This window comes from Diabrotica undecimpunctata, chromosome 5 (assembly GCF_040954645.1).
Source record: "Diabrotica undecimpunctata isolate CICGRU chromosome 5, icDiaUnde3, whole genome shotgun sequence".
NCBI classification, from domain to species: domain Eukaryota; kingdom Metazoa; phylum Arthropoda; class Insecta; order Coleoptera; family Chrysomelidae; genus Diabrotica; species Diabrotica undecimpunctata.
In genome coordinates, this window is record NC_092807.1 from 20,886,950 (window position 1) to 20,902,923 (window position 15,974).

The following is a 15,974-nucleotide window of genomic DNA, read 5'->3' on the forward strand; positions in this document are numbered from 1 at the left end:
ACAATTTTTTGCCAAAATTTTGCAACTTTTGAACTTTTGAAAATCACCCTTTACAACATTGCAGTTTTTATTAACCAATTTAATAAATATAAATTGAAAAAAGTAGAATTAAATACAAAAAAATTTATCAACATAAAAAGGCACCATATATTCTTATACATTTACATAAATAGTTGATATTATTTACATTTATAGGTAAAACAATTATAATATTAATTTTATTCGTCATCAATTACATCTTCATCGTGATCTATGTCATCCTCATCTTCTTCAATTATTGGTGGACTATTATTGCACCCTTCACCCGAGCACCCAGAACAAGTAGAGTTACAGTATAAACCAACTTTTCTGCACTCACATGAAACGCCGCATCCTTTTTTGCATTGGCAAAAAATAATTTTCAAAAGTTCATCGGGTGCAGGTTGTTTGTTCATGCGTACGGGTAATAACAAACCATCTTTGGAATACCATCCCCAATCTGTTGCTCTGATATTTTCATTGCCAAGCCACTGTTGAATTTGGTAATAGCATCTTTTTGAATGCTCATCTAAGGCATCAAAAACTTCATTTTTAACGATAGAGTGTTTCTTCAAAAACGATTTTGTAGAGGTTTTTAAGAGCTACAAGGATCTGTGAATTAAATCTTTTTGGAACCCTTGGTTTTTAAATGGGCTGAGTTTAAAGGGCTCGAAAAAGATGGTGCTTGATCGTAAATCGATATTTTAAACGGCTATATCTCGCCAAATATTCATTGTACAACAAATCTAAATAAAGGAAAATTTTAGTCATTAAAAAATCTACAATTTGGTACATTTTTATTTTTTTCATATATTCAGTATTTTCGGGGATATTTAAAAAAAGAAGGGTAAAAAATATGAAATTGTAAATCGTTTCTCGCTTTAAGCTGTACTTTTTCTAAAACTAAGAATTTTAAATGGGTCAAACTTCTTGTACGTGTTAACAATACATGTACAAAGAGAATTGCAGAAGGGTGAAGATCGATTTTAATTATGGGGGTGGTTAGGGGGTTGTTTTCATCGATTTTTTGTGTAAAAAAATGAGGTATTGACCTTATTTTCATCATAACTCACTCAATTTTTGAGCTAGAGTCTTTTTTTTTATGATAGGTCTATTTATGCTCTTTAAAAAAGGTTCTATGAGTTTTCTTCAAAAAATGCATCATTTTCCCGATATTTGACTTTGAATCTTTCAAATTTGGCATTTGTAGAAAACCGCTGAACATTGATAGGCCGTATTTCGGTTCCTATTATATCGCAAAAACATTTTAAGAAATGAATTGTATTTGTCTTTTTAAAAGCTACAAATTTGTTCTCTACAATTTTTTTGATAAAATGCACCATTTTCGAGTTATTCGCGAAAAATCGATTAAAAACGTCGATTTTTTCGTCTAAAAGTTGTTACTTTCAATCGCGAATAACTTGAAAAATATCAGTTTTACAAAAAAAATGTATAGAATATTTTTTGTTTAGAATCACTATTTTAATCGAAACCTTTGGTTAAAACGTAAAAAAAAATTTCACCTCCGAGATGGGGTAGCAACCACCCCCAAGGCTTTGGCGCACTTTGGTTCGATATAGATTTTGATCCTTAGGCTATTACCTACCTTCTGTTTTAATAATGTAAGTGTATGTAAAAAAATTTAATAATTCTATTCAAATCAACAGCTGTCTGGTTTGTTTATACCACTTTTAGTAGTTTAAATTTATTCCGCCAGAGGTCAGATACTTTGTTTTCAATCGCGAATAAGCGCGGCGAAAAAGAAAGATCTTCTGAAACTGTGCAAGAATCTTACCATACCGGAAGAGTATCATGGTTTGTTTCAGGGATTATCAATATTACCTGGCATAACAGAAAGAATACCGGAACCAGATGTACAAGACAGTTCAGATGATGACGATTATTCTATTTGTTTATCAACAACTAACAGAGTCAATTATTTCGTTGGACAACTTATCCAATTCTCAATTTTGCTACTGGTAAAACACAACAACTTACAATTTGCTAAAACTATAACTGTTTAATTAATTTTTTTAATCAAAACCATATTAAAGTATTGTTTTTAGGTATTATTATCTGATTCTTAGAAACATTTTGGAAAAATAAAAAATACCAAAAAAAAATCCTAGTTTTATATTAAATGTCGATATCCTTATCTAAAGCCTTTAAATGCGATTATCTCAAAATAATTAAATTGATTCTTGTCGGGTTTTGGCAGCAAGCCGACGAATGCATCTTTCAATAAAAAGTTAAATATAAATAATAAGCTGTCTGCTTGAATGCAGATAAAAACTGTGCTTCCAAAACGGTTTTCTCGATTTAGGCATTCCGGCCCTTATTTGGTTTCCACAGTACACGGACGATAATATGTCTTCTGAGAATAGTCTGTATTGTCATAGAACTTTCAACAGCTGTTAGCTAAATCAAATAATACTTATAAACTAATAAACTGTTGCCGATTTGTTCTCATTACTAACGTTTACTTAAACAAAACTATAGAGTCAATACCCTTAAATAAACAATTCAAAGTTCCTTAATCGTTATCTACGGTCTGTGCGAAATTACAATAATACTTTACTTACCTCCTAGTGAATTGGTGGATGTATTGACTTTATCTCTGTCAAAACATTTACACTGAGTTTCGAAGCGACTATCAGACGGGCAGGCACTTCTACATTTGCTGCACTCTGAAAATTAAAATACTAACCGTTACCTGATGTGCATTTAATTACAATGTTAATATAAAATTTAAAATATATTATATACACCATTTATTATGTTAATTAAATAACTAAAAAGAAAATTAATAAAGATATTACAAAAGATTACAGGAAGTTTGAAAGGGTACTCCCCGTTAAGACATTCAAAATGCCCTCACCCCCAATATTCAATTTATTTAATTGTTCTATGTGATGGGCAATTTTAGCTAGCAATAGTTGAGGTTATAATGTTATGTTCTAAATTAAATGAGCTTTAGCAAATTCAAAAATTGGGCGCAACACCTTTAAAACGGAGGGGTTTTGGGGGAGTTAAACATATTCTTTGACATCTATACAAATTAAATCAAGTTTCTTATATTTTTACTTTTTATGCGATTAAAAAATATAATTCAGTGCTTTTTTTATAGACCCGTATTTTTTTTTTATTTTCGAAAAAAGCGTATAATTTTGTTTTGGAGGTAGTTGCAGGTCCATTTTTGTTTATTTTACATTACTTTTTATTATAAACAAAATAAGAAAGTTAGACATGCATCTATCTCCAAAAAAGGTTAGACCATGTTTTGAAAAAAAAAAAATAAATAAAAATCTAAAGTAATAATAATTTAATAAGACGTATTGCCTCCTCTTCTGTTTATTAAAACGTAGTATTTAATAAACAGAAGATTTCGTAACGCTATCAAAAGAATCACAGCATATCCAGGTGCTGATATTGCATCCGATCATAATCCGCTAATAGCAGATGTGAAGTTAAAACTAGCAAAAATTAAGAAAACAAATACAAACACCAGCACGCCTATAAATACAAGAGAACTGATGAGAGACGAAAATCTGAAGAAGGGTTATGCAAATCAAATTAATGAAAGAATGCGAATAATAGAACAAAATGATGATATCGAAGAGATGGTCAATGATATTAAAGGAACGATTCTGGCAGTAAACAGGGAAGTTAAAACACAGATCAGGAAGAGAAAGCATAACGAATGGATGACGGACAAAATTATGGATCTAATGGAAAAGCGAAGGCAACATAAACAACAACGTAATCAAGACAAATACAAACAGATACACAAAGAAATTCGCCAGAAAATTAAGAAAGCAAAAGAACGTTGGATGGTGGAAAGGTGCAACGAAATAGAACAATTGCAGGAAAAAGGAGATAGTTTTGGACTACATAAGAAGATCAAAGAAATATCGAATATACACAAAAGCCACCACAGAACAAGAATACGCAACGACAGAAACGAATACATAGAGTCAGAAGAGGAGATAGCAATGGCGTGGAAAGAATACGCAGAAAGACTTTTTAATGACGAAAGACCAACACAACCAACGCGCAAACTTCCTTCCGAAAACTTATCAGAGCCATCAATAATGCGAAGTGAAATAAAATATGCAGTTAGAACCACAAAGATGCATAAAGCAACAGGTCCAGATGAAATTAATATAGAAGCAATAAAACTACTAGACGAGGAGAATATCGAAATCTTGGTAAAGCTGTTCAATACAATTTATGATACTGGTTACATTCCGCGAGAATGGCTGCAGTCATCCTTTGTGATGATCCCAAAAACAGCTAATGCCACAAAATGCAATGAACACCGCTTAATCAGTTTAATGAGTCACTTGCTGAAACTCTTCGTTAGGATATTACACTCAAGAATGTACAAGATACTAGAAGAACTTAGCGGGTCAACACAATTCGGTTTTAAGGGAGGACTAGGAACAAGAGAGGCAATTCTATGTTTGAACACTTTAATACAAAACTGTTTAGATCAACGAAAAGATGTCTACCTCACCTTCATCGACTAGGAGAAGGCATTTGACAATGTTAAACATGATATCATGATAGAACTACTACATAGGGCCAACATTGACCAGAAGGAGATCAGAATTATTCAGAATCTATACTGGAACCAAATGGCAAAGGTGAGGATTCATCAAGACCAATATACGGATGAATTTGAAATCCGGAAAGGTGTCCGCCAAGGCTGCATACTCTCTCCGATGCTTTTTAATTTATGTGTTGAAAATATATTTGCGGAAGCATTAGAAGACACGGAATTAGGCATTAAGGTGAACCATACCAACCTACGCTATGCGGACGACACAGCGGACGAAATATATGGTCATTAGCAGAAACCCTCCAGAAAACCCGATAATATGCATAGGTGACGATCGCATAAAACGCGTGAAAACTTTTAAATACCTTGGCACCACAATCAATGACCAATCGGATCCACAACAGGAGATAAAAACCCGAAAACAAATGGCAAGACAAGCTTTTGTGAAATTCAGACCGCTCCTATGTAATCAAAACCTACATTTCGAAATACGCTACAGAATGGTCAAGTGCTACATATGGTCCATCTTGCTTTATGGCATGGAAACGTGGACTTTGAAAAAAAACATCTATCAACAAACTTGAAGCATTTGAAATGTGGTCATTAAGAAGAATGATGCGCATACCTTGGGTGGATAGAGTTCGAAACGATGACGTCTTTAAGAGAGCCGGCGTGGAAAGAGAACTCTTTAAATTAATTAAAAAACGCAAGATTGGTTACCTTGGGCACATATTGAGAGGAGCAAAATATGAAATACCACAGTTAATCCTACAAGGGAAGATCGAAGGTAGGAGAGGAGCCGGCCGCAAACAATTATCCTGGTTAAGAAATATTAAAGAATGGACAGGAATACACAATACAGGCGAGCTGTGTCACGCCGCCAAGAACAGAATTCTAGTAATGAGATAGTCGCCTACGCACTTTGGTGTATGGCATGTTAAGAAGATTGCCTCCTCTAGCTCTTATAACATCTAGACAACGTTGTGGCATACTTTCAATTAATCTTCTTAGGTATTCTTGATCGATATTATCTCATTCTACGGTTAACAACCATTGCAGATCCTGAAGATTAGCGTCACATTACCAGATCCCACCAAAGATGGTCCCAAACATGTACTATTGGATAAGTCCGGGCTGCGCACTGGCCAGTTCAAAACTTGTAAATTTACCTCTTGAAGGTACTCGTAACGATTCTTGCGACGTGTGGGCGTGCATTATCATGTATTTAAGCAAAGTCATTACCAATAAATGGGGCGTAATGAACAACATGCATCTCCAAAATTTCTCTCATGTACTTATCAGCAGTTAAGGATCCTCCATCCTGTTAAAACCACACTGTCATATTTGAAAATAAATTGATTATTTCAGGAATAATTTGATGCTGGATATGATCAAGATATTTAACATCGGTATGTGCGCCATCAATATAAACGGACCAATCAAATGGTTTTTTCTAAACCAGTCCACACATTACTTTTTGTGGATGTTGTGTGTAAGTCTCATCCATCCAGTGTGGATTGGAATCTGACTAGTATCAGCAATTGTGTCTGTTAACAGTATCGTTCAAGCAGAATATCGCTTCATCAATAACTACAAAGGAAATCTAAGTAATCGTTTTGTTTATCAATTTTTTCTAAAATCATTTTAGAAAACTCCAATCTCCGATCAAAATCATCTTCTGTTTCATGCTCCGTTTCAATCAACTTATTTTTGTGTAAAATGTTTTGTACTGTCTTCCTGCTGATGCTATAATTTCTAGATAGTTCATACGTAGATGTTTTAGGATTTTTTTAAACACCTATAAGGACATCTACAATTCGACAGTCTTATCTTCATTAGTTGCAGTTCTTGGTCTACCAGATTTTGGGCGATACTGTATATTACGGTTCCAATAAATTTATTAAAAATTTTAGAAACCGTTGATCTGTTTATAGGAGGTCTTTTAAGATTTAAGAATAAAAATATGCTTTATTGTCGCTGAAAATTGTAAAATTTTATGGACAAAGCTTACAAAAAGTAAAAAAAATAACAATAACAATTAAAATTTACTAAAATGACATAAATCGTCAATATCACAAAATAAAAGATAATAAAATATACAATACATTGCAAAATTTCACTATATTGCAAATTGCATAATAAAACTTTAAGACCTAGTTTACAAATAAGTTTAAGCTGCTGAATGTGATACCCAAATATATATAAAAAATACTTTGTTACTTAAATGAACTGTACTTTCCTTATTATTCGTTGAGAAACTCTTCCACTGAATAAAAAGGTCTTTCATATAGATAGGCTTTCATCAATTTACGGAACTTAAGGAAAGAAGTTGTAGGTTTAAGTTGCAAAACGAGATGGTTGTATAATTTCTTTGATAATTTCTTTCTTTCTAATACTCTCTATGAACAAACCCGAAAAATGACCAAATATGGACGAATTTTTGCAGTAAGCCAACGATATATTTACTGGTTGCAGAGAAATGACCGTGTTTCCACACTTTTTTTGCTATTATGTATGTATTTGACAAATAGCCAAGAAGAATTAAATAATAAAAAAAATATTTTGGCATTTATTTACGAGATTAATGACTAGGTTGCACGTGCACCCTGCTCAAATTTATAAAGGTTAAACCTTTTCTTGTCATCGGATGCGATATTAATTACAAGAGGTGTTTAAAGACACCGACAAATTCAATAGCCACCAAATGACCACTGATGGTCATTCTAGGTATTATATAGGTAAGTATATAAATATTTAATAACAGTCAATAAGTATTAGCGCATCATCTTCAATGAATAAAAAAATATAAAATGAATATGCGTAGATGGATGCGTTTCGATTTAATTTAAGAATCTCACCATTCTCTAACACGTGTTTCTGAGTCTACCCGTCATCAGAGAGACTTGTAAGAAGACTCAATACAAATCAAAACGCACCGACTAGTATGGCAATTATAGGAAAACTAATTACCACAGTATGCTCATAGCGACCTCTAGTGAGGGAAGATGGAGTGGAATGTCGATAGCAATTAAATTAAACTGTATACTCAAGCTTAATCAAGCCATTAAGAGCGATGATGGGAATATTTATATTCCGCTATGCATTAAAAATTTATCCATATAAATTACCATTTTTGTACTTATTTCGTCGATATAAAAAGATATAAATTAACAAATGTCGTGTTACGACCAAATGACCGCTCCGGTCGTTCTAATATTACTATTAACAATATCTTTTGTTAACTTTACACTTCTTTATTGCAGTAAAGTTATACAAGGTTATTAAAAAAGCTCAATAATTGAAACTGGATAAAAATTGCATTTTAGACTCTCTATGAAAAGTTCTGAAATTGAAAAGTTAAAACTTAAACTCTTAGGCATTTATTAAAAAGAAACTTAGGAACAAGTTTTCGTCATTATTTCTGCAGCTAATTAAAACCTTTTAATGAGCCTTTCTTTTATATTCTTCTTTTTTGTATTTCAATTTAATAGGGGGACCAGACTGCTGCTTAAAAAAGTTTTTCTTAGCTAATATTAGCTAATACCCGTCGAATCGAAGTTACTTTATTAAAAACTTTTTAGTTTTTAGACATAATAAATATTTATTTTTTTTAATAACTGTTGAATTTGGATTTAGTTTATTGTTTTTCTTAAAAAGTTTTCAGTAGAATGAAATAAAATGACTTGTTAAATAACTTAAATATAATAAATTTTCCGGTATAATAAAAATTTTTTTTGAATTGAAGTCAAAAAACGGTGTTACATAATATGTAACGCTAGCCACTACTGTGAACAAATTTGACATAATATACTAAAAACTAAATTTCTCCATAATTTTTTTTTAAATATGTAATTACAGTCCAAACATAAGCCTGTATCACATTTTGCACACATTGTTCTTGTACTTGAAGAACAATTGTCATCAGCACATCGTCTTCTTTTATTATTTGGAACATCACTAACAAATAATCTTGACCATGATATCTAAGATGATCTGAAATTCTGTTATTGGAGTTACTAAATTTAGTCGAAGCTGGTCTTCCGGCTCCTTTTGGTGGGTTTTGAAGTTTTTGGAGATAATACTGGGCTATATTTCGTCAAAAAGCTATCTGCGGTATGTCTTTTTTTATATAATATTCAGGCATTATTAATTGCTGCATTTACGAGAAAGCTAAATATACACCACCACTATTTTAGGAATCGGATACCAATTCTATAACATGATATATTTTGGTCCATTGAATCTGTTTTTCCCAGGAAGTTATTATACTTCCCAATTAAGTCCGGTCTAGATATGTTGATGTATTTTTGTTCCTTTTTACTATATCTTTACGCAACGAAGCGGATTGACATCAAAACTTGTAGATGCTTTAGCTACTACACTGTTGCCTTTCCATTTTACAAAAATAACCCCATGGTCTTTATCAATAGATGAAGTATAAGAACCTCGTCCCAGTATTTCATGGATTTTTTCAAGACAAGGGGACATGTATGTGGAATACGATCTTTATGAAATGTACCTGTGATGTGATATCCTTTTTCACGCAAAAAATTAAACAACGTAATACTTGTAAACAGGTTGTTAACAAAAAAATGACTGGGATATTCGGAAAGAGGTATATCTTTAATCATGGATATTAGTGGAGTAGCCACTAATAAATGTTCATACCGCTCATTGAAAGATGGTCATTTCCCTTGGTAAAGGTCAAAATTTACTAAATATCCATCTTTACTATTAAGGGACCACATCTTGAAGCCGAATTGGATAGGCTTGCCTAGATTTATCCTAGGTTATTGTATTCTGGAACAATTTGTCTGATTTTAAGGTTTGAATTTGAAAGCCTACAAAAATTCCTTCTTTAGTTTAGCTTTAAAAAAGCTAAAACAGTCGTCATGTTCATTTGAAGCTTTGACAAATTGCTTTATCAATCATAACTGTATGCGAGGGAAGGCAAAATAACTAATTTTGGGTCACGCTGCACATTTTTTTGTCCCGGTATAAGTGTTTTTCTAAGCGGCCATTATTTTTTACCATAATTTAATTTTCTTGCTCGACTGTCCCACTTGCTCAAAAAACATTGAGACTTTGTGAATCCAGACTACTGTTCAAAAAGCATGGATATTATTTTGAGGTCTCTACAGAGTTAACAACAATATTCGCTATACTTTATTTTATTTTGTAACAGCTTAAGATTCTCTTACATATCTTTAAGATGCACGAAGTAAGAAACAGGCATCGAGGCATAAGTATTACCATTGTGCAACAAGACTTCAAAATGTTTTTAGAAGAATCAGTAAATAACAGCTATGATGTGGAATTGTAATTGTCACCTTCCAGTTTTATAACTGCCTGGAGAATACTATTAAAATACATTAGTTAATCCTATTAAGAGAAATATTCTGCGAACTTTTTTTCAAGATGTCTATACCACGAAAACGTAGTTCCTGGAGCAACAAAATTTTTATCTTTTAGTTGTGATCCTAAATTTGCGCAGCATCCTGCGACAGACCCAACTATTTCACTAAGTCATGAGCTTGGATAAACTGTTGAGGTTGGTCTATATCAGGATGGTTTATCTTTATCGGTTTTTTCGTTTAAACTTTCATTTGATGATTGCTGTTAGGTGGTGTAAAAAAAATGTAGAACAATGGGAATTCCTGTTCTGTGAGGTACAAGTCGTTAAACTATTTTATTTAAAATAAATACTTTTCTTTTAGGCGCGGCCCCCTGCGAATGAAGAATGATCTCTGGGTATTCGTAGCACCCGTACCCAGACGGTAGCAGGAATACTTGCTGCCTGGGGATCGCTATATCACGCCTGGAGCCGACGCAAGACGTGACAGAATGCGGAACGTCGGTGGTAGGGTGTTGAGGAGGCGAGCCCAGGCTACACAATTAGCTATTGGCGACGTGGAAATACTTGGATGTGATACGAGAAACGATCGTGCGCGAGTAGCGGAGAAATCTTACATTTTTTACTGCACATTTCCTAGATTTCATAAATTCATATTGTCAATTGTCAAATTGTCATATTTCATATTTATTCGTTTGTTTATTTACACCTTCTGTCACTGAAGAAAATGGGATTTAGTAAATGCTGTGTTATAAATTGTAAAAATACAACAAAAAATTGTCAATTTACGTTTTATTCGTTTCCAACTTCCAAGCACAAATTACTACAAAGAAAAAAGTGGATTTATATCATAAAAAAGCAAATGTAACATAACCTAAATTATGCATTATTCTTGCGCCCGATTTTAAAGTCAGTTTGAAATAAATAATAAATAAAAGTTCACTTTTAAGTGTAAATTTTAGTTTCGTAACACTCACTTAGAGTTTACTTTAACCCAAAAATCATATGGCTCAGAGGTGACTGAAGTTTGTCTAATTACACTTGCTTGTATTACATAGCTTTGTCCATTTTTTCTTAATTCTTCCACATTCTTAACATGATTTGCCACCACTAAAGCTTTTCCCTTTGACTCAGTGCTTGGTTGAAAAGTTATTTGGTGATTTACTTTCTCAAATCCAGTTTTTATTATTGCATCCATATTAACAGTAATGGTCAAAGAAGAAAGTTGTAATAATTGTTCTCTATCATTTTACGAAATAATAATGATTTTAGACAACAAAATGTTCAATTTATTTTAAATAGTCTAATTTGGTTGCAGGCTGTTTTTTTAATTAATATGGAAATATTACATTTTATATATTTACAGCATATATTACTGTCGGCGCTTCATCCAATCTTTTACAATTTTCAGTATCCTCGAAGCGTTGCTTTTAATGCTGCTCATGAGACGCCGTTGCTCCACATACACTCTAATATCCATTCACGGCATAGCGCACATCTGAAGATGACGCTATTCTACAATATGAACAGTTTAAGAGCGCACTTGCATATAAGAACGAGTTCCTAATAATGTGCCACTAAATACAGATCTTCAAGAAACGAGTTTTTGCATTTTATTGCTGGATATTTATACTCAAAGCTTAGACGTAAGTTAATATCGCGGAAGTCTAATAATAAATAGAGATATTAAATATTTTTTAATTTAAAGCCACTTTATGTTATTTATTAAATACTAAAAATGAAGTCGGAATTATCACACATAAAAGTTTAGCCAAACATGTCAACAACTTTATACCAGTGAACGATAGAATCCTGTTGTTACAAATAAATACGTCACCGATGAACACTAACATTATACAAGTCTATGCATCCATAGCAGACCACAGTGATGAGAAAATATCAGAATTTTACAAACAAATAAGCAACCTTATAGGAGATATACCGAGACATGAACTCCTTATAGTCATGGGAGATTTCAATGCTAAAATAGGTAACGGAAAAGAAGGGCAACATATTGGTTCTTATGGATTAGGAGAGAGAAATCAAGAAGGAGAAACAATGAGTATCTTTGCAGCTGAACATTACTTAATTGTGCTAAACACATTTTACATACTACTACCTAGACTCTTTACACGTTGAAATCACGTAGAGACAACGGAGAAGACGTTATTATAAGAAACCAAATAGACTACACACTTAACAAAAGATATCGCAATAGGTTCAACAGTGCTAAAACCTACCCAGACGATGATAGTCTATCTGACCACAATCCTTTAGTGGGCGTGTATAGAACCCAGGTAAAGAAAACACGCGGAAAAAAATATAGTGAAGTAAAAGAAATAGTCAGCAAAACAATAAACAGTAAATTTAAAAAAAAAATCGATAATACAACGGAAAGCACAGAAGATAAAATAGAATCCCTTAATAGAACGATAGATGACATTAAAGACAATTTTATAAAGAACGAAGAAGGTGATCAAGTACTAATTGCACACGACAAAGACGACCTCAGCTATATGATGAAGAAACTACAAGAAGAAAATACCTATCTACAAGTGAAGAAGACATAGAAGATCTACAGATTGATGGCAACGTAACAATCAAAGGAAAGGATAAATTCAAATACTTGGGGTTTATTATCACGAAAAAGGCAACAGCAGAGGAAGAAATTACACAAAGATTACGACAAACAAGAACAGCAATCCGACTTACTCTTTTTCGTGTCAGGATCCGACTACAGTTTTTCTGTCCAATATCGGGTTACGTCTACACCCTTTGTATTTGCGAGCCATAAATCATCAAGGGTGCACTGTGATGGGCAAAGTTTGCATACTCTCAGGTGCTCCACGTTCTGTATTTCCCCACATTCACAAAATGCGTCGCTGTCTGTCTTGATGCTCCATTTAATGAGGTTCTGTTTTACAGGGGCAACACCTGTGCGTATGCGATTGAGTGTCCGCCAGGTTCTCCAGTCCAGGTTCATTCCATTAGGTCGTTCTGGATGTAGGAGGAACAGTTCGGGTGGTTCGACGCTGACATTTCTCATAAACCTTTTCCTTGATTTAAGTCGGCTGATTCCTGGCGGTTCGTCAAATCCGTATAATTGGTGCCTTTCATCGAAAGTTTGTCTGAACTTCTCCACATATTGTGAGGCGCATCTACGGTCGTCTGGTGATGCGAATCCAGCTAGCCGGTACAGTAGGGGTAGGGGGGTAGGCTTCATACAACCGGTAATTATTCTACATGTTTCATTTAACGCCGTGGTGACTTGTTGGGCGTGTCTAGATCTACCCCAGACGAGACAAGCATATTCCCCTGTTGAGAAACATAAGGACTCAGCTGTTGTCTTCAAGACCTGGGGGTTTGCACCCCACTTGCTCCCTACAAGTTACCGGAGAAGGTTGTTTCTCGTAGAAACCTTTTGTCTTGTGCTCTGACAGTGGAATTTATACGTTAGTGACCGGTCTAGTACTACTCCAAGATATTTGGGCCTATCAGTATGTTTCAAGCGTTGTCCCTCCCAAGAAACATTCAGTTTTTCATGCACCAGTTGGTTGTTGAGATGGAATGCATATACTTGGGTTTTAGTAGGGTTTGGCTTTAATGAGTTTTGTTTGTAGTAAGTTGACATCATGTTTAAAGCCTCTTCCATTGTCGACTCTACTTGTGTGAGTGTTTTCGGCTATACCAAGGTCATCAGCGTAGACAAAACTTTCAGTCTGAGGGTGAATTGGTTTGTCGTTGGTGTAGATGTTGAATAAGGACGGCGCCAGAACGCTTCCTTGAGGTAGGCCATTTTTTTAGTTTCTCCATCTGCTCTTCTTTCCATTTAGCAAAACGTAGAAACGTCTATTACACAACAGTGATCTAATGATATTTACCAGGTCATAATCAAGCATAGTGTTATAGATCTTAGTTGGCAAGGTTCTATGGTTTATCGTATCATAGGCCGCTGTGAGGTCTATCAAGGCTACTCCCACTATCTCTTTCTGCTCAAATCCCTCCTGTATTCTGTGAAGTTCAGCACTTAGCCTGTGCATGATTTACCTGGTCTGAAGCCTGCTTGTTGTGGGATTAGTTTTGCCTCTAATTTTTCCTGGATGCGGTTTAAAATGAGGCGTTTATACAATTTATACAAATGGCATAGCAGGGATATCGGACGGTAGCTACTCGGTAGTTCAGGGTCTTTTCCAGGTTTCCCAGCAATCCGACAACTTAACTTAGTATGGTAGGATAGACACCTAAATATGAAGAAAAAACACAGATTTATAAAACATAAGTGCGAAGTATTATGACATATGGGGCTGAAAATTGGATCATAAACAAGAAAAACAGCAGTAAGATAGTAGCAACAGAGATGGAATGCCTGCGAAGATGCTGCAGAGTAACAAAAATGGATAGGAGAAGTAATGACGAAATAAAGCAAAGAACATCAATAGAAACAGACATACTAACATTATATAGAACAAAAAAGACTAAAGTGGTATGGACATGTAAGAAGAACTAGCGACAGCAGATGGATAAAGAGAATAACCGAATGGAGCCCCATAGAAAGGAGGAAAAGAGGACGACCTCGAAAATCCTGGAAGAACGAAGTAGATGCCGCCATGAATAGGAGAGGCCTAAACGATGGAGAATGGGACAACAGAGAGAGATGGAAACGGTTGAGTGAGGGAAGGCAGTGAATGTTGTAGAATCCCTAAATATATATATACGAAGAGCGTATGAATTAAGACATGGATGGCGACAGAGATTCTGCAACTGATAGAATAAAAAAGGAAAAACAAGAACAATAACTTTACGTATAAAACATTTCAATGAGATATACAGAGAAAGATCAGAGAAGCCAAATAGGAAAAACTAGAGAAAAAATGCCAAGAAATCGAAATTCTACACAGTAAATAGGCGACTTCAACCTGCATAAAAAGATCAGAGAAATTACAGGAAAATGTAAAAACAGAAGAATAAGTTAACTTGTTAATGACAATGGAGAGGTTTTCGTGGACAAAGAGAGTATTGATAATACCTGGAAAAATTACATACGAAATTTATTTATTTGATGAGGGGAAGAACCAGTCCCCACCCCAATACCTACGGAAACAGGACCACCTATACTAGTGGCATAAATAAGAGCAGCCCTAATATCACTAAAAGAAGGACAAGCTCCAGGACCAGACGGAGTACAGTCTGAATTTTTTAAACTTCTTGATAATGAATCTTTCAGAATATTATGTAAAATCTTTAATAATATCTACGATACAAGCAGTATTCGAAAAAAATGGCTAGTTTCAGAATTTATTACATTACTAAAGAAACAGGAAGCAAAAAAGTGCAAAGAATATAGACTAATAAGTCTAATGAGCCATACACTAAACTTTTTCTTAAAATTATACATCGCAGAATATACAAGCTATGCGAAGAGAGAATACAAGACACACAGTTTGCATTCAAAACCAGCAGTTCCGCAGCATCTAAATAATTTTCCTAGTTGACGATGATGTTGACCTTGAGAAAGTTGGGCAAGACACAATAGACGACCAAGATGCAGATGTATGTATTGTGTGGGGCAATTTTAAGCAGATAGAAAGGAAGAGCTTTGGATATAATGCCTTATGTGTAACTTGTGTGCACATGAACTATGTTCAGGAGCTGAACATAGTCCATGTGCACACAAGTTACTGATTTTACAAAAAGCTGATTTTTGCAATTGCGATTTTTTTTAGGGGCCCATACCTCCAAAGCAACGAACAATTTTAAAATTGACACCAAATTTATATTTTATATAATATATATTTTTCCGAAGTTTTTTTTTAATAAATAATTGTTCGGTATTATTAATAAATTAAATGTTGAATCTAAGTATATCTGCAAGTTCACATAACCATCATGAATGAAAGAAAAATATTTGATATAGACAAAATGGTCGCCCACATTAGGACCTTCTTCTTGATTATTCTAATTACTATTTGAATTTTTTATTAAGATCACATAAAATAAAACAAAGATTTTTTTATATTTTATATTTTACATAACAGTCAATCA

General features: G+C 33.9%; 1 protein-coding gene across 1 annotated transcript in view; it reads right to left on the reverse strand.

Annotated features, from left to right (window-relative positions):
* Positions 1-15,974, reverse strand: part of LOC140442111 (uncharacterized) — a 274,067-nt gene that overhangs the window by 207,939 nt on the left and 50,154 nt on the right. Inside the window, exon 4 of the mRNA XM_072533189.1 lies at positions 2,601-2,705. Coding sequence (XP_072389290.1) covers positions 2,601-2,705 — 105 coding nt within the window. The remainder of the gene's footprint in view (positions 1-2,600; positions 2,706-15,974) is intronic.